Source organism: Lacerta agilis, chromosome 6 (genome assembly GCF_009819535.1).
Source record: "Lacerta agilis isolate rLacAgi1 chromosome 6, rLacAgi1.pri, whole genome shotgun sequence".
Taxonomy (NCBI): Eukaryota; Metazoa; Chordata; class Lepidosauria; order Squamata; family Lacertidae; genus Lacerta; species Lacerta agilis.
In genome coordinates this window covers 71,108,106-71,127,037 of record NC_046317.1, presented here as the reverse complement: position 1 = coordinate 71,127,037, position 18,932 = coordinate 71,108,106, and the positions used below count along the sequence as shown (strand labels likewise).

Sequence of the window (18,932 nt, the reverse complement as noted above, 5' to 3'; positions counted from 1 at the left end):
CCCTATATGCACTAGTAAGTAGCCGGGTTTTTGTTTTGTTTTTTAAACAAATATCAAATAGCTGCCCTCGTTTTCCCCAGAAAGGAATGGAAATTTGTATATTGAAAAATATTAAAATAAAAATTGGGGAGGTGGGAAACTCAAGCCTCTAATATTTGCATAATACACAATCACCTCATACAGTGTTTAAGGAATGAAAAACAAAGGACTAAATTAATACAACCATATATACGCACTGCTTCATGCATTTAATGATATAATAAGCCCTGAAGACTGTCTGCTGGTTCAGCTACCCTAGACTAACATGGCTACTCTCCCAGAATGCTTTGCCATTATCACTCGAGCATTCCTCAAAAATTCCTGACACAAACATAGTAAGGTCGCAAGAAAATAAAGGCACACGATTCACAAAGCACATGATTATCCGCCTATGACACCCACATTTCCTTGCCCAGCGCAAGCACAAAAGCAAGCACTGTGTGTGCAGGGGTAAAAAAACGAGGCCACTTCTGCCACCGGACCTGTCCATCTCCTTCTGTGGAGGAGGAGGAGAGAGGGCATGAAGGTGCTGCCAGGTTTGCCCATATCCCTTCTGTGGAGGGGGAAGGGAAGGACTAAGATTCCAGGGGAGGAAAAGCATGAAGATTCCACCGAGTCCCCGTAGCACTCGTCTGAAGTCTGCTCCAGCTGGCCGGTGCAGAAGGGGACGGGGGAAGGTTCCCGAAGCCCTCCTCCACTGAAGTCTGCGCCTGTTGCTCACAAAATAGGAGAAAGACACATTCAATTGGAAAGCAAGATTTCAGGTTTACATCCTTAACGTGCCGGTACCCGTGTAAAGACAACTCTTTAAAATAATACCTAAGGTCCGTTTAATGCTTCCCTTTCCCGCCCAGACTTTTGGTTGACAAGCGGGTGTCACAAGATGCACGCTCCTCTAGTCACCACTTACGAGTATTAAACAGGAACAGACCTCTGAATGTAGAAGACATCCACTGGAAATGTCCGCCCTTCCACTGTAAGGATCATGCTGGTATCTTTGCTTGGGTCACTGGTCTCATTTTGGTTAAAGAAATCCCTAAATTTCTAGGGCAAAGATAGCAAACAATTTTTTGAAAATCAGTGCATTATTTAAAAGAGTCCAGTTCCTAACTCAGGAGCCAAAGGCAGGGTGTTGCTACTTTTCACTTTCAAAATATAAGCATAGGGAGGGACCTAACTAACTCGTTCTGTCACTGGCAAGGATTTCTACTTGAGCAATGGACCTTCCCACATTCATCTCCCTGTGAGTGTTCCTTGCCTTCCTCACATCTGTTCTGGAGGACCGGGGAAACCCCCAGATCAAATTTAAGAGACACGTGGCGAGTTCCACTGCACAAGTGGAAATCCTTGTACTGATGGAACGAATTAGTTGGATACCACCAACTAATTGTTTTCTGGAATTACTGTGAGCAATTTATGTTCCAAGAGGCTTCATTTACTTATCTGCATACATATGGAAGGGCATACATTGGTCCTGGGATTTAAGAAGAACTTTTCCTCCTAGTGCAGTGTTTTGATTGGGAGGAAAAAAACATCCCTGGTAACCTGGCAAAGACACCTATAATCCCTCATGTATTGCTGCAAGCAGGTAGGTGACAGGATGCGCAAAGAGGGAGAAGACTTCTGACACAGATTTTGCTGGTGGTGGTCAATTAAAGTTAGTTCCTGCTAGGCCACTTAGAATGACTTGGGCAGGTCTGACCCAGCTTGCAGGCTCAGATTTGCCACCCCAGCCCAGAACATAGGGCAGTCCAGCAATTATTTAATCCATCTTTGTGAACTTCTGATATTTTATGCTGCTACAAAACATACCTCAATATATAACCTAATAACAAGTACATTTCCCCATAACTAGTGCTGAAATATTTTTCAAAGTAGCAACCAGTCTAGGTGTCCTTGGTTTTGTAATTTCTTCCTAATTTGCTTAATCTAGTAATTATCAAATGTTTTGGAGACAATATGGCTGACAACAGAAGTTTTAAGTTGTGTTACCAATGTAAACGGTACAGCTTTTTGATTTTAAATCAAAAACAGAAAAAAACAGATCAAACTGAAAGAACGCAAAAGTTGCAACTTCTGCAATAACTATTTCATAAATATGAATAAATCTAATCCCTTTTAAAATAAACTGACCACACAATTTCACAAGTTGGGTATTATCTGCTCTAGAATCTTCTAAAAAGGAATCATTTCACAGGGTTCAGGGAAATAGCATGTAGTGTAAACCAAAACTAACAGCAATTAAGCTTAAACTTTATGCACATTAGTACCAGCATATTAAGTGTAGGCAATACAATCCAAATTTTCTTTTACTTGGATTGGAAATACAAATCTTAGTGGCTTCATAAATGTTCACCTCAATGGAAGGCTGTGAAAGTTCTCTGGATGAGATTAAAATTCAAGATGAAAACCCTTTGCCCCTTCAACCACCTCCAAAATTTTCATTGTTAAGAAATTAGTTCCCCTGCCGAAACTGAATGGGGGTAGGGAGAGAGACCCGCTAAATTAATGGGAGTTAACATAAAATCTTAACAGTGACTTTGTTCAACTGCCATCCATTCTGATGGGGTTTGGTCTGCCTCTGCATGAATGTGTTGATTAGGCTACCATGTCCCACACTCTACTGAAGAGGAGAACCTCCAGATGTTGTTAGCCTCTAACTTTCATCAGCCCCAGTCAGTATAGCCAGTGATAAAAGATGATGGGAGGTGTCAACATCGGGGGGGGGCACAGGCTCCCCATTACTCTTCTATAGAATGAAATACAAGATGATAATTGTTTCATTTTCTATCAGAAATAAAACAGGGAAATTATTTGAATCTAATATGTTAGTTCTACCTCTGCATCCAGTGTAGCTGATGCAACAATCAGGCGAAGGTCTCCTCGTTTCTTTTGAACCTGTGAGACACAGCAGGGGTTTTTTTAATGCTCAATTATGGTTAATCACCACAGACATTGGTCTCATATGCATACAAAAACAATAGCAAAAATCAAGTATCTCTATTTTTCAGAAAATGACTTATCCTATTCAGAGTCCATGCATTGCAAATCAAGCCAAATATTCTCACATTTGAAAATCATGTAGGTGTATGAGCTTAAGTAATATGCTACCCCTAAAATAATCCTCACCACCAGTGTATCATGCTTAGATATACTAAAACAAACCTTAGGAAAATGTTTTATGAAATGATGCTAGTCCTGTTTGTCTTAAAGCCCTGCAAACTATTGACAAGTATGGTAGGATTCATCTTGCTGTTTCCATCAGAACTGTTCCTTCTAGAATAGCATCCATTATGAAAATCAACTCATAATTAGCACCATTGCAAGCTTAACAGAACAGAAAACTCTTTGATAGTGGGACCAAGGTAATCGGCTCACAAACACAGGCAACTGAATAGACACTCTGAGCAGGTTATAATTCCAGAAACATTATAACCTTTTGCTCAATTCTGAAATTAAATAACTGTGGGGGAATGCAGGTAGGATGCACAAAGAGAGCTCTAACCTTTTTTAATAAGCCAATGGCAATATCTGTATATAAGGTCCTCTCGTGGGCTTCATCCAACATGATGACACTGAATCAAAAGGAAAACAGCAGAGTTACAATTATGAGATATCAATGAAAGCTGAAATTAAGTCCACCTGAAAAATTCCAATTTACCAAGTGTAACACATTATATAACAGGCACAATTCAAATAATTATGGAAGTAGTATGCAAGCTGATCTTGAAAGTCACACATTTATGACTCAGCTGAATTTAAAACTCCAGCAGAGCTGCAATAACCATAAATTAAACACGACTGTGGAGAAAAAAATGGAATGGGTAATGAAACGCTAGGGATAGTTTTTCTTAAGCCAATGACTCCTTACGGTAAAAGTACAAAATTTGAGGCCTGGAGATTGGGTGTGCAAGTTCATTTATACCAGGGACAGGGAACCAGTTGCAGCTTAAGGGCCACATTTCCTTATGAGCAACCTTTGGGAGGCCGCACATCAGTATAGAGGTACAAGTTGGTGTGACTGCTAGGTAATAAAAGTGGGTAGAGCAACAAATATGACTCTTTCCTCGGCTCAGCACATTACATTCCAACCACACCAAAGTCAGGGGTTTCTACACACACACACACACCCCTCCATCTTCCGCCCGGACAAGCAGAAGGCATTAACACAGTTCAATGACACATCTGCGTCTGGCAAATGCAGTCAAGGACAGCAGAGAGCAGGACTGGTGCAAGGGTGTGTGGCCTGAGAAGAGGCCCAAGAGCTGGACGCAGAAGCCTAGACAGCTGCATTCAGCCCCTGGGACTGAGTTTCTTCAACCCTGATATCTGCCACAAATTGTGGTATTCCTCTGGGATCAAGGGCACTGTACTTCATTGGTGCTGCTCCTAATTTGATGCACAATTACAGAAGGTGGTGCTCAGAATTTATTGTTTTATTAAGTTCCATAAGTATCCATGGCAAATTACAGAACAATAAGCAAAATGAAAAAAGTTAATCACTGCTGCCAAACTAAAGATAAATGTGAGCAAAAGGGAAAGGGGGGGAGCCTTACATCATTAGTGTATACAGCAGTTAAAAGGGTTGTTAGCCTAACCTGTATCTTGTTAGCAATGGATCAGCCATCATTTCTCTCACCAGCATCCCATCAGTCAGGAACTAAAACACAGATACAAGAACAATCGACGACTTGTTCAGCAACTTCAGCAGCACAAAACTCCAGCAACAGATACACAATTTCCTGCATTTCCAAAGTTCAGAGCCAAGAATGCATCCCTATGAAGTCAGGAAAGCAGAATCCACATACAAGAAGGTACCAGCATGATTATGGGAACTCCAAATTGTGTAGAAGTGCCAAGCAACTTTATCTAACAACGGAAAGCTAGGTGGGCAAAAGGGCACGGCTAGCTGTCTGGAATACTGAAGAGGTGCTGCAACATGTACATTTTTGCAGGTTTCTCTTGCGTCTACTGCTTTTTCTCAGCCTATGAATCTCTAATGGCACTTCACTTTCTACAGTGCTATGTATGGAATAAAAAAATGGGTATACATTTCACATCATTAGGAAGATAAAGCAAGGGACACAAATTTCTGCACCTATGGGGTCACGGGCAATTTTTCAAAGATGTTACCTTAATCTTTGTAGCTTGTGGATCAGTACAATCATCAAATCGTATGCAGTACCCAACTTCATGACCCAGCAAGGCACCCCTTTCCTCAGCTACCCGGCCAGCGATCTAATGGGAGGAGGAGGAGGAGGAGGTTTAAAACTGTAGACATCAAACAAAACTTAATTCTTGAACCAGGCCTCATTAATAATAATTGACATGTGTCTGTAGTTAAAAATTGAGTTCAGCTAATTTGGCTAAACTGAGCTAATCCTGTTGGACAATTATATAACGTCTGCACAAGCATGCCTCGTATGACACAGGTCTTTTAGGATCAGTGGAGCTGCAATTACTGTGCTTCTACAAGGACTACAATGAACCAGTTTAGCACAACCCCTATATTTGAAAACTCTACTCATATTAGTGACTCGACATAAGGTTTTGATTGCCCAAACAGTAATAGTAATAAAGAAATAATATTTTTATTATTTATAAACACCATCAAACTCAGAAAGCTGACACTGGAACACCAATGTAGCAAGAATCTATTTATACAGCAGGCAGGCTATTTATAATACATGTATTCTGTCAATTACAATCAACCACTTGACTCTGGATGAATTTTAGTTGTGCCAGATGTAGCCCCAGGATTTAACAGCCTGCAATTGTATTAGCAGTTAGACTGGCACTTCATGATGTAGTAACACTTTCCCTAGTATCCCTCAGTGCTTTGCATGCACCACAAGACTTCTCAAATGGTCACAGATAAAAACATCTCCTCTCAGGAACCACCTATACAGTGCTGGCTTACTGTCAGCCTATGTGAATTAAAACAAAGGATTGATGAATGGTTAGAAATAGGAAGGTGGAATCACATAGTCAGCTTAATTCCTGGATATATGGAATAACAGCTAGCTTTCTGCCCTCTCAATTTTCATACTTTCCTAATTCAAAAGACAAAATTTTGAATGGCAAAAGTCTCAACATTAAAATGCATGAACATATGCAACTATGTTTTTCAACCCAGAAGGCCATTGCTCAAGGATAAGGGTCTGAAACACACCACCAGTTTGTAGCACCCCAAAAAGGTGGGGTCTACCCAACAAATTTTATGCCATTTTTTAGTGCTGCAGAACTTTCCTGTTTTGGAACACTAGACTAATATAACCACTTCTACAGATCTATTTTTAGAATGCTTGGCTATTTCCAAAGCATAAGTTGCACAAAAGTTCTGAAGCCTTTTCTATGTACATTATCTTCCCATTGTCCCTTTCTTCTTGACTCCATGTTTTCAGGCAATATATTTTCATCTCCTGCACTCCCAATATTTCCAGCTTACTGAAGAGAGAGACTAACAAGCTTAAAACCCCTCACACTTCATATGAATAGAAAAACTGCGTTGTACAAAGCCAAACCACTTGTCCACTAGCCCAGTACTGTCTGCTCTGTTTGGCAACAACTTTCCTACAGAGGAAATTCCTAGCTCAGCTACCTGAACTCCCTTAACTGCAGATGGCAGGCTGAAAATTGAATCTGCAGTAGCCACTCGAAACTGAAAATTGAATCCTCTGCAGCCACTCAAAAACTGAACTAGGCTTCCTCCCCATGTCATGCTTATGTTTCTTCAAGACTGCTTTCTCTAACAATGTTCTTATCAGCAATAAGCAGCCCACTCTAAAAATCAATTTCAATTAGTTATAGTGCTATAAATGAAAGCACAAACTGGATCCATAAAAAGGCTTCTGTGCCAAAGGCTTAAATATCCAGGCACGTTTCACATTTGTTCATCAAAAGGGGCCATATGGTAAATCTATGCAGCCTTGAAACAAACTAAAAACAAGCATAAAAATGCAAATCCAAATTATGTGTAAATACACAGCCTGGAGCACAGAAAGTCTCTCTAAACTGAATGCCTGTAATATAGCGGATTTTATTTATTTATTTAAAAAACCCTGCACATCATAACTTCAAGTTCAATATTTTGTAAAGTAACAATAACAACTACCCTTCTGGCGAAGAACAATCACACAAGAAATGAACAAGGGCTCCAAAAATGTTAAGTATTTTGTGTACCCTACTTCAAGCCCTTGTTAATAAACAAAGATATGAACCATGTTTTAATGGTTACATGCTTCTTTGGATCCTGTACAAAGCTGTTCTCACCTCCCTAACTTCCTACTTTTAAGCTGATGTGTTTTAAACTGCTGTGCACTGCAGACTCCACAAAGTAAAATCTTTTGCTTGACCATGATGTTATTCCAGCAAATGGCTTCTATTGAGACCCGCAGGATGTGGCAGTTTAAACCCATCAACAAAAAACTGGAAGTAGGACAGCAAACCCTGAGAAAGAAGCTTTCACCAATACTTGCTCAATGTTTCAGTCAAAACAAGAAGGAATTCTTCACCAAAAGTCATGCTCAATTGTGATGAGGAAAGAAACAAATTACTTCATTCTTACTACACACATCATTAGGAAGGAGGGGAAACAGGGCTAACACCCTATTGCAAAGATTTTCACTGAAAACATAGTCATAGGGCCTTGAGCAAGTCAGCATCTGTCAGACTCTGTATCAGAAGACAATCAGTTATGGAGCCCAGTTAAGGTCCCATTACCACATGGATTTTAATGAGATTCAGGAATGCTTAGCTATGCACTGGGTTGTGTCAAAAGTTGATATAAAAGGTGCTATAAAGGTAAAGGTAAAAGGACCCCTGACCATCAGGTCCAGTCGCAGACGACTCTGGGGTTGCGGCACTCATCTCACTTTACTGGCCAAGGAAGCCGGCGTTCAGCTTCCAGGTATGTGGCCAGCATGACTAAGCCACTTCTGGAGAACCAGAGCAGCGCACGGAAATTATCTACTTGCACTTTGACATGCTTTTGAACTGCTAGGTTGGCAGGAGCAGGGACCAAGCAAAGGGAGCTCACCCCGTCGTGGGGATTCAAACCGCCTACCTTTTGATCGGCAAGCCCTAGGCTCTGTGGTTTAACGCACAGCGCCACCCGTGTCCCAAAAGGTGCTATACAAAAGGTTAAAACATGTATCATTCCCCAAAAGAATAATACGTAGACAAACAGTTTGAACTGAGGGCACTCACTGAAACACAAGCAACTCTCCGAGGTTGTGTTACTCCCACCACTCTCCCTTCGGCAGTCCAGCCAGCTTCTGTTAGATACTGTAATGGGGAAACAAAGTTATTAACACAGATGGTATAAAAATTCTAAGTTATATTCTAAGTTAAATAGTTGCACTAACGGAAGCCTGTGCAACAATTCCTGTTAGCACAAGGAACCTTCCTGCCTCTCCTATCTATCTAATTAAGTTCACAGCCTAGGGCCAGGGTACCTGAAGAATCACCTGTCTCCACATGTCCCTGTTGTACACTATGATCCTCATAAGAGTTTCACAAGCTCTCCTACTATCTGGGGAAATGTGAGGGCTATAAAGGGGGGGGAGGTCTGTGGTGGTACCCCAGTTTTGGAATGCCTTCCTCAGAGAGACTTTTCAGGCACCTAATGAAGACGTCCTATTATCACATAACTTTTTTTATTTAATTTGATCCATTTTGTAGATGCTGTACTGCAGCCAATGCTGTCCATGTTAAGATGCTCATGCAACAGGACTTCCAGCTTCTTCATCTCTCCTCTGCAGCCTTCTAGGTGCCCTCAAAATCTGCTTTAGTGCTAGGGGACCCTCCAGAGAAAATGTGGACTGCATGCAGGAGAAAGAAAGGTGAGGTCCCATTATTAGAGCAGAAGTCCATATATACAATGTTGGACTCTTGTTCTTTGCATTTATGCTGCTTTTATATATTCTTCTGCTTTTATTGTACTTGCAAACTACCCTCTGTACTGGGTTGAAGGGTAAGAGCATAAATTCCTACAGATGAAGGAAAATGAATTATTTCATACTCACTTGAGGAATCTGAGTGCTTTTCCCACATCCTGTTTCTCCAACTATCACCAATGTCTGATAATTTTCTACCAGATAAAGGATGTGGTTTCTAAGCTGAAAGAAAAATAGACATTCAAATGTGATTTAGAATGGCTGAAGAAAACAAGTTCAAAACACCAATTGAGAGAAGTATTTGAGCAAAAACAGCAACCTAGCACATACTCCTTAAAGCCCACTGAATCCAACATGTGCCTAAACTGATAGTGGGGTGTGTGCATTTTCATCCACTCAAAGTTACTGTACAAAATAATTGAACATTCTAAAAAAGTATTTTGTCAGAGAAATGAACTTTCTATGTTGCAAATGCACTATCACTTTTCATACTGCAAAACAAATACACAGAAGATCATGTGCACAATAATTCAATGCAAAGTACTTAAAGAAATTAATACCTTAAAAACTGGTAGTTTTTGCCTCTGTTGTTCAATAGAAAGGGAAACATATGGATTATAGATCACTGAAACACTAGAGCTTTCACCAGCACTCTGTCTCTCCTCTGAAAGGCTGACACCAGGCCCTTCTGTCCCTGTATGACCAAATAAATAAATGTCACTATTAATAGGATGACAAGACTTTTAGACAAATGCAAAGAAGTGGACAGATAAGCTTATCAGAATCAACCTCTGTAGCTTTTGTAACATCTAAGGCTATCATGCAAGGGAGAATTACAAACCAGTATGAATTCTAAGATATTCAAAATTAGTTTGTTTAAACCACCAGGCATAGCTTGCCTGTGGCCCTTAGCCAGTCTCAGTACAGCACACCAAGCCCCAGGAAGTCCCACCCACCTTTCCCCACTGCCCAGCTTATCTTCCATGGGGAAGATTGAGTATCTATACATAACCAGGGTGTGTGTCTCTGTGGGGAATGCAAGGCCTATAAAACCTTGTCCCCATTTATATATAAACAGGTTTTACTGAGTTAAATAGAGCCTTCCAACACTGTCACTCTATGTGGATGGTATTGGCTGTCAGTTGGGTACTTGTAATGTAGAATCATAATTTCCGTTGCAAACGATCCAGGTGTCTACTCCAGTGAAGAGAAAAATCTGGAACTTAGGTCTGGGAGTCTGCCGCTGGCAGCCATCCAGCTCCAAGGTAGTTATGAAGCTGGAACCATCCACAGGAAAGGATATCACACCATATAAATATTGCCAAGTAATGTGTCAGTTAAGGCCCTTAACAGCTGTAATTTCCTGACATTCTGGAGATTGAGTGAACATGGAAAGCTCTTAAACACGACATGTTAAACCAAAAGGTTTTAGTTATTTGAATTTGGGTGCATTCTGAGAGGGCTTTTCTTACAACTCTTTCAACTTAAAATTGAAAATGAGAAACTGGTGAGAAAAGGGAAGAAATATCCACATTAAAAAGAAGCAAGACACCATTTAGACCAGCAGGATTGCCTATTGGGACCAATTTAATAATTGAAGTAAGGTTAGAAAAATGTTTTCCAACATTTTCCTAATCATGCTCCTGTGTCTTTAATGAGGCTCTGTCTGTAACAACTAGTGTATTCAGTGACATTAGCAGAGGGTCATGCAGGTTCTCATAGCGTACAATCACCCCAGCTAATTTCTACACACTATATGGCTGTTAAAGGCTCAGAAGCAGAGGTGACGGGGTTTTCTAGGTAAGTTGGCAAGCCTTAATTTAAAAGCTTGCAAAATAAAAAAGGAGAAAATTCAGCATATTTAGCACATGCCATTTTCTAACTATAAGACACAGAACCTCCCCACTCCCTCATTTCTCTTTATTAATGATGGAATACAGTTCACCACACTCTAACAAATTATGCATTTATTTATGAGTAAGCCCTATTGAAGTCATTAATGATTACTTCTGAATAGGCATGCACAGAAACCAACTGCAAGGCCGCAATCTCAAATGCATTTATTGAATAGGGACCTGAAGGCAGCAATTCTATGTATGTTTATTAAGAAATAATTCCACTGAATCCAGTATGGCTTAGCTCTATAAAAAGTGTTCCGAGGATGACAGAGCCTGCTCAACTCAGAAGGACTTAATCCCGCATAGGATGCATGTTTCAAGATGTTTTATCTTTCCGAAGGCTCACTTAATAGTGCCCGCAACAACTATAAACAAACTAGATAAAGGTAAAGGGACCCCTGACCATTAGGTCCAGTCGTGTCCGACTCTGGGGTTGCGGCGCTCATCTCGCATTGCTGGCCGAAGGAGCCGGCGTTCAGCTTCCAGGTCATGTGGCCAGCATGACTAAGCCGCTTCTGGTGAACCAGAGCAGTGCATGGAAACGCTGTTTACCTTCCCGCCGGAGCGGTACCTATTTACCGGTATCTACTTGCACTTTTGACGTGCTTTCGAACTGCTAGGTGGGCAGGATCTGGGACCGAGCAACGGGAGCTCACCCCGTTGCAGGCATTCGAACCGCCGACCTTCTGATCGGCAAGTCCTAGGCTCTGTGGTTTAACCCACAGCGCCACCCGCGTCCCTATAAACAAACTACAAACATTTAGTCAGAAATAAATTTACCTTACAAAACCATATCATTAATCCTTGTGGATTTGCTGCAGATTACTAAAGAGCTACTGACAGCTGTAAGTGCTGAATCATGCAACTGATGTTCCAAGGAGAAAACAACAACACCCCCATCATTATGGATATGCATAATTTGCATTTTCCCTACGCAAGTTCATTGAGATGCCCTTCAGTTTGTAGGAGCTATGCCATATGGTTGCAGAACACAATAAATGAAAACCTTTAATTATGCCAGGCTGACTTAGGCCCAGTCAGGATACATTTCCAGGATAGTATGAGCAGCACTCAAGTAGCATGTGTGTGTATATATCCTTGCAATCACAATTTGAAAGGTCCCCATGCACTCAGTTTTTCCAAAACTTGTTTTTACTGACATATTTGCATGGGGTGGTATTTGACTAGGTTTATTAACAGTACTCCTACTGAATTAATGAACATGACTAAATTAGGTCAATTAATTTCAATGGGTCTTCTCTGAGTAAAACTTAACAGTGTGTTTTCTGTTAGCATAAACATGTATGTCTGGTTACATACGTATGTCTGGTTATATATGTCATCATGGTCAAGTTGTTATTTTGTAGAGTAGCACTTTTTATCATTCACGGGCTTCTCAGTTGTTGTTGTTGTTCAGTCGTGTCCAACTCTTCGTGACCCCATGGACCAGAGCACGCCAGGCATCCCTATCCTCCACTGCCTCCCGCAGTTTGGCCAAACTCATGCTAGTAGTTTGTTCGTTTACAGCCCAACCTGCTACTTCATTAAGCTCAGATGTGATGGCAAATTTTAATCCTAGGAAACTTCAAAGATTTCGTCCATTTGTCAAAAGTAGTTCAGAACTGCATACCCATAATGACAAGCATGAGACTTTCCTCACTACGCATCAGCATCCCAACACATTTGGTAGCCAATATGCTTCAATTGTCTGTTCTCCATGATGTTTTGGACAAACTGAAGATCATCTCTGGATGATTTCTTATTCAAGGACAAATCATTGCCATGGCTTATTGTTGACTCAACTGTGCAGCACTAAATGGTCCCAAAGAAACCAGCACTCCTCAAACAAACTAGATCTTACTTGCGAAAGGTATCAGCATTGGGACAATACAGGTATAGTGCAGAATTCAAAACTTGTCCTGCTAATAGACCCATTGAAGTTAATAAACCTAACTACCTTTGGTTTTATCAATTTCAATGGGTCACTGAGGAGGGCTTAATTGAATACAACTCATAATTGATAGCTAATGTTTCACATTCATTATACATCTGCCACCATATTCTACAGGTATACAAAAAATGAATTCAGGCAATAATGAAGTAATTGGTCACTTCTAAAAATTTCCTGCAGAGGCAATAAGAGCCATTACTTCCCAGCCTGTTTCTCGTCAGTTCCAATTAAAAGTATCTGAGAGTTCAAGCACAATCTTTGTTAAAACTTGGCTCATGCTGGTGATCAATAGAAGCAACACAATGTCCAAAGATGCATCATAAATATATATGGCATGAATCATGTACATCACTTCTGCAAATGCAATGTTCTTGTCAGTAACTAACAAAAGAATTGGTAGAACCTAAAATCCAATCAAATTATAGTTTCTATGGCAGTCAAGGTCATAAATGTTGGAAGGTTTAATTTGCAACATTGCCTGTGGTAAATAAACAGCAGTATAATACTTAACAAAAATAGTTTCAGATTCAATTTACCATCCATAATATGCTCAAAAGAGCCAGTTTCAAAAAGCAACAGTAATTTCCTCAATGCCAGTCAATATGTGTAGATAAAATTACCAAGCATATAGAAGAGCAGGTCTTGCTGGAGCAAGGCTAACTAGCATCTGAATAACATTTTTGAGTTTGTTAGTGACCATGTAGATGGGGGGAATCTGGTAAAAACATTGTGTACTTGAACTTCTAAAAAAAACCTTTGATGAAGTCCCTCACCAATGACTCCTGAAAAAAATTGCAATCACGTAATGTGAAGCAAGAAATGCTCTTTACTAATCAGCAACAGGTTAGAGAACAGAAAACAGAATAGGAATAAACATTCAATTATCATGCTAGGGATCTTTAGGAAAGGAACTGAAAATAAATCTGGTAGTATCATAATGCCTTCATACAGATATATGGTTGACTGCCCTAGAAATATTAATCACATTTCCGGTTGCTATGCCTGAAAAAGGATATTAAACAGAAAAGGGTGCTGAAAAGAGGGAGAAGAAAAAAGTGCTGGAGCAACTCCCAGATGAAGAAAGATTATTTTTAGGTTAGACAGAAGGTGAGTAAAGGTCATGATAAAATTAGGCAAGGTCTGGTGAAGGTTTTCTCTCTCTACCATAATACTAGAATTTGGGGGCATCCAATGAAGCTGAATGTTGATATAGGACAGTAGTTGCCTGATTTAAGTTTCCTAGCCTAGCTCGAAGATCAATCCTATCAGAGGCAGTTTTAGGGTGCAGCGCCACAACAATGCTGCAGAACGGAGCGCAAGTGAGGGCACCAAATTTGAGAGTCCAGAGTCCATCACTGATCCTCTGCATGTTGATTCAGAAAAGAGACCCACTAAGTTCAACTGAACTCTAACAGTGCAATCATATGCATGTTTACTCAGCAGTAAATTTAAATGTGTTCAATTGGTCTTGCCCCTGTGTAAGTGTGTATAGGACTGCAGTCTAAAGGCTATTATTTATATTTGTTCTACCAAAGTGGAAGCATAACTCTCCCAATTACTTACACTCCTGTGCAGCACTTTCTTATGATAGAAATAGTGCAAACAAATACGTGTATTAACTTGTGACTAGGCACAAAGAAATATACACTAAAAGAAACTATTATTACAAACACTGTTCTTGATTTTTTGGGCAAGTTAGCTCCAGACACCAAAGTGAGCAATACTCTAATTTAAATAAATATTAATAGACCTATAAAATTTCATCCACGCAGTGAAACACTGTCTGCTAATTATCCTTCACGCCAGGACAATCATCTCAAGAGCATCATGCATATATCAAAGAGGTAGCATGCAGATTGCTTAGCACTGCAGAAACCCTTTACTGCTAAGTTTGTATTGTTTCATAAGCCATGAGCCAATGATGACCGGGTCTAATTTCACCAGAGGAAAATGTTGACCTTGTTGCTTTTTCAGTCACACACAAGCTTTTCCTAATAGTTCACAGATGTCCCTTGTTTTCACATTTTGCCCTTTTAAAATAATGTGCAGAGATCAATATGGAAACATTCCATATTATTATTACAGCTCTGTGCAACAAATTACATATATGGTTTAAACTTCTCCCTTTTGTTTGAACCATTGCATTAGCACTAGATAACATCTGTTGAAACAAGTATTCTTTTGTTTGATAAACTGCAGGCAGAAAAGATACAAATCCGATCACTGCTAGGTTTAAACAGAAAAAGTCTCATGGTTTTTAATACAGCTTTCTTCCAAGTGGCAGGGTAGAAGTATGACAATTAAATATAAGGATTGTAGTCTTGGCATATGTACATTTACCCCAAGGTAAATTCCACTGAGCAGAACAGAGTTCATAATGAGCCTGGTTCGGAATGGGAACCCAGAACGAGGTTCTTTGCCTATCAAGCTGCGTCTAGGCTCAGTATGATTTATTTATTTATTCATTCATTCATTCATTCATACGAAATTTCTATACCATGCTTCATCCGAGGATCACAGGGCAGTTAACACAAAAATACACTACATAGTAATAAACACAATACCCCCGCCCCCGAGTTTAAAAAGCCATAGATTGTTTAATTAGCATAAGAGAAGAGGACTATTTTTGCCTTATACAGCATATACCATATGATTGGGGGGGGGGGTTCAAAGCGGTTTTGAGAACCTATTAACAGGAAGCAGTGAAACTGAAAGAGGACTCCAATGCAGATCCTCCCCCTCACTGCAATATACTATACCAGGCATGTCCAACTCCCAAGAGACTGTGATGTACTCCCAGTACTGTATAAAAAAAACTGGCAGTGATCTACCAAAGGTGGCAACTAAATGGGGGGGGGGGGAGATTTGCCAAGGATTGTTTAGCTTTTTTTTTGGTGGGGGAGGCCAGAGTTGTTTCTCAGTGATCACTTCCTATCACTCCGCAATCAAACCTGGAGCACCCCGGTGATTTACCGGTAGATCACCATCTACAGGTTGGACATCCCTGTACTATACCTATCTAGTTATCTATCCAGTGCTTTTTTTTCTAAAAGAATGTTTAGGGGTACTCTCATTTTCTTACTCATCTTGAAATAATGCCCCTCAATGAGGCCAAACCCGGTTCACAAAATGTTTAGGGATATGCTTCCCCCTAGAAAAAAGTACTGTATCTATCTATCTATCTATCTATATCCCAGCAGGAGGCTGGGAGTAGCGCTATAAGCTCCGTTTACAGCAGAGCTCACTCGAGCACCCCCTTTTTTTTCAAACCAGCGGCAAAAGCGTAAGGATGGCCCGGGTGAAGGTGCTCTCGAGCACGTGCAGAGTACCCCCTCTCACGCCGCCACGTTCCCGAGGAAGGACCGTTAAGTCCAAGGAGCCTCACACGCCTGCAGTGTTTTTATTTTGGTTTGTTCCGCGAATACACGGCCTGGGGTGGGGTTGGGGATATGGTTATCCACCCCGCCCACCCCCAGACAATGCATCTTTTGCAGCGCCAGAGGAAAGAGAAACGGGCTTTTTTCTCCCTTCCGTCCTCCGCAAGGAAAGCGCCTCGCAGCATCCCGGACCCCGCCCACCGTCCCCTCGAGCCCTTCAGCCGCGCGAAGAGGCGCTTCCGCCAAAGCTTTCCCCGGCGCCCCCCTCAGCTTCTTGCACTTCCACCCCCCACCCCACCGCCCTTCCCCAAGAGGTTCAGCCCTTACCCGGCTTCCAAAACTTCAGCGGACCGACGGGCGCCGCCATCTTGGGGTGAAAGGTCAAAAGGAAGCGAAGGAGCCCGCCCGCTCCGCAGCAGCGCGGCCACGGAGTGCGCATCACGTGGCCGGGGAGGGCTTTGCTATTGGATGCGGGGTTGCCATGGTTGCTTTAACTCTCAGGCTCGAGCCACCGCCGCCTCCTTCCCAGCAGCCAGGCTGGCTGCGAGGGGGAAGAGCGGGAGCTTTGCTTTTTGTACGTTGCTGCATGAACAAATGCAAAGCCTTGCGTGGTATTTGCAGTCGGCCCTAATAAAAGCCCTATCCTGTTGTGCAGTTGTATATCCAAAATAAAGGATCAGGTGTCTCTGCCGCTTTGCTTTGGTTGCATTCTGTCTTTTACTCCGTTGGGAAACCAATTCCAATCGGGCTCTCTCTGCATCCCATAAAGAGCAGGAGCCGCTTTATTTTGTCCTTTTCACCACCTTTTGCGGCGCATGAGTCCCGTGGCAGGCAGTGAGACTGGCACGCCATGAGCGAGGCACCCAAGCAGCATTCCCTTCTTATTTATTATAATAATAATTTTATTATTTATACCCCGCCCATCTGGCTGGGTCTCCCCAGCCACTCTGGGCGGCTCCCAACAGAATATTAAAAGCACGATCAAACATTAAAAACTGTCCTAAACAGGGAATTTTTAGAGCCCTGAACCCGCTTCCCTCGCTGGAAGGCTTCTCCCTTCGCCTCCCAAGTTTCCCAAGTTGGCTAAGGTTGGAGGGATGGACGGGCGTCCTCTGCATCAATCCGGGAGCGCTGAGTTCAAGTCGCTCCTTCTCATCCCACGTGCAACCCACGCGCTCCTCACCCGGCGCGTCTGCACTGGCAACTGCGTCCCGTTTAACAGGTCCCTTGGATCGCAGCCCGAGGCGCCTTCCCTCTTTGGCACCCGAAGGCGGAGAGGAACTGAGTCAAGCTGGGCTGGCCGAGCCACGCCACGGGCTTCAGACAAGACAGAGAGGTTGAGCACAAGGAGCTCACTGTTCGGGGAAAGTCAAGTCCATCGATCCATCAAGATTAGCACCGCCGAACGCCGATCCTGGCTGGCAGCCAGGGACATGGCTTGCCCTACCAGAAGATGCCAAGATTCGAACCTGGGGCTTTCTGCAGGAATGGTGGATGCTACTGCACTATGGCCCTTCCCCCCAGGCAGATGCGCTCAATTAGGAGGTGTGGGAAGGAATCAGAAATAGTGCTGGTGCGGCTACAACTAGGCCTGTGTGGCCAAGTTCGCACAAGGTGGGGGCTTTTTTTCCAGATGGAACTCGGAAGTTCACAGTGAGCTCCAGCACCTCTTTTTCTAGAAAAAAAAACACCACTGGGTGAAACTTGTTCCTGGATGCAGCGGTTTAGACAGCACAAAGGGGATAACTGTACTTTTCTCATAAGAGAACATCTCCCAGCATGTGTAAAGCAAGCAAACATAGCAGAGGCCACTCTAGAATTGTTCACTATAATGTCTTGGTTTAATAACACAAGAGCCTTACTGCATCAGGCCAAAGGGCCATTAAATTCAGCATTCTGTTCTCAACAAACTAAAGGAGGGCTTCATAAAAAAATAAAGTGCAACAGGGTTGCTCCAGCTATGTATATGGGGGAGTGGTTTCAAACAGTTTCCCAGATTCTTACTTTGCAAACAACCACACCTCTGGTTACTTCTGCTGTGAATCAGGCATAAACTCACTGCAAAATGAAAGGGTAATTAAAAAGGGCATTGACCAACATCCACTCAGCTCTGCAGCTTTCAACACTGAAATTTCATTTGAGAAGAGCAGGTAGAAAGAGCAACCAGAATATGACATACAGATTTGGAACTAGCATAAGTCTAGCCTTCATTCATCTCTAATAACTTACTATATTTTGGGGCTGACTGTTCTCTAAGAATTTGGTCATAGCCAAATTTTGCATAATGCTTCCTGAGATCAAGGAGATTTATCCATGTTTAGATACAGTTGAATGTCATTTTGAATCAAGATAGCAGACAACCTTTCAGACCTGAACTGTTTTTTTTGTTTTTTGCTTTCTTAGAATTCCCAAGCAACACTTCACACTAATAAACCAGAATGTGCTTAGTTTGTAACAACTCCTGTTGCGATTCACTTTTCCTTATTTATTATCTAAAAGCTAGAATTTTGCTGCCAAACCCTCTGCATTCCATTCCAGTCAAGTAAATGTGTTGCAGTGTTCAGCTTGCTGTTCATTCAGTCAATTACACTGGGCTCCATTTAGGAAATGCACTGTCATCAATCAATAGTGTTCACTTATATACAACAAATAAAACAGTGCAATCCTATGCTCGTGGCTCAGAAGTCATACTTGGTCAATGAGACTTAGTCTCAAGCATTTATGTATGTATAGGATTGCAGGCATGAATAGGATTGCAGCCGAAGGCTAA

The 18,932-nt window shown here is 41.8% G+C and overlaps 1 protein-coding gene across 4 annotated transcripts in view; it reads right to left on the bottom strand.

The window, feature by feature from the left end:
- DHX35 (DEAH-box helicase 35) overlaps nt 1–16,574 on the bottom strand; it is a 37,299-nt gene extending 20,725 nt beyond the window's left edge. For 2 of the 4 annotated variants that reach the window (XM_033153388.1, XM_033153389.1), the window contains exons 1-10: nt 16,490–16,574; nt 9,497–9,630; nt 9,066–9,158; nt 8,248–8,325; nt 5,173–5,277; nt 4,638–4,699; nt 3,545–3,614; nt 2,878–2,937; nt 971–1,083; nt 522–749 (exon numbers count right to left, since the gene is read on the bottom strand). In XM_033153388.1, the coding sequence (XP_033009279.1) occupies nt 522–749; nt 971–1,083; nt 2,878–2,937; nt 3,545–3,614; nt 4,638–4,699; nt 5,173–5,277; nt 8,248–8,325; nt 9,066–9,158; nt 9,497–9,630; nt 16,490–16,529 (983 nt within the window). In that variant the 5' untranslated portion in view covers nt 16,530–16,574. The remainder of the gene's footprint in view (nt 1–521; nt 750–970; nt 1,084–2,877; nt 2,938–3,544; nt 3,615–4,637; nt 4,700–5,172; nt 5,278–8,247; nt 8,326–9,065; nt 9,159–9,496; nt 9,631–16,489) is intronic. The other 2 variants (XM_033153390.1, XM_033153391.1) reach the window with 1 other exon arrangement.
- Between the last annotated feature and the right edge of the window lie 2,358 nt (nt 16,575–18,932).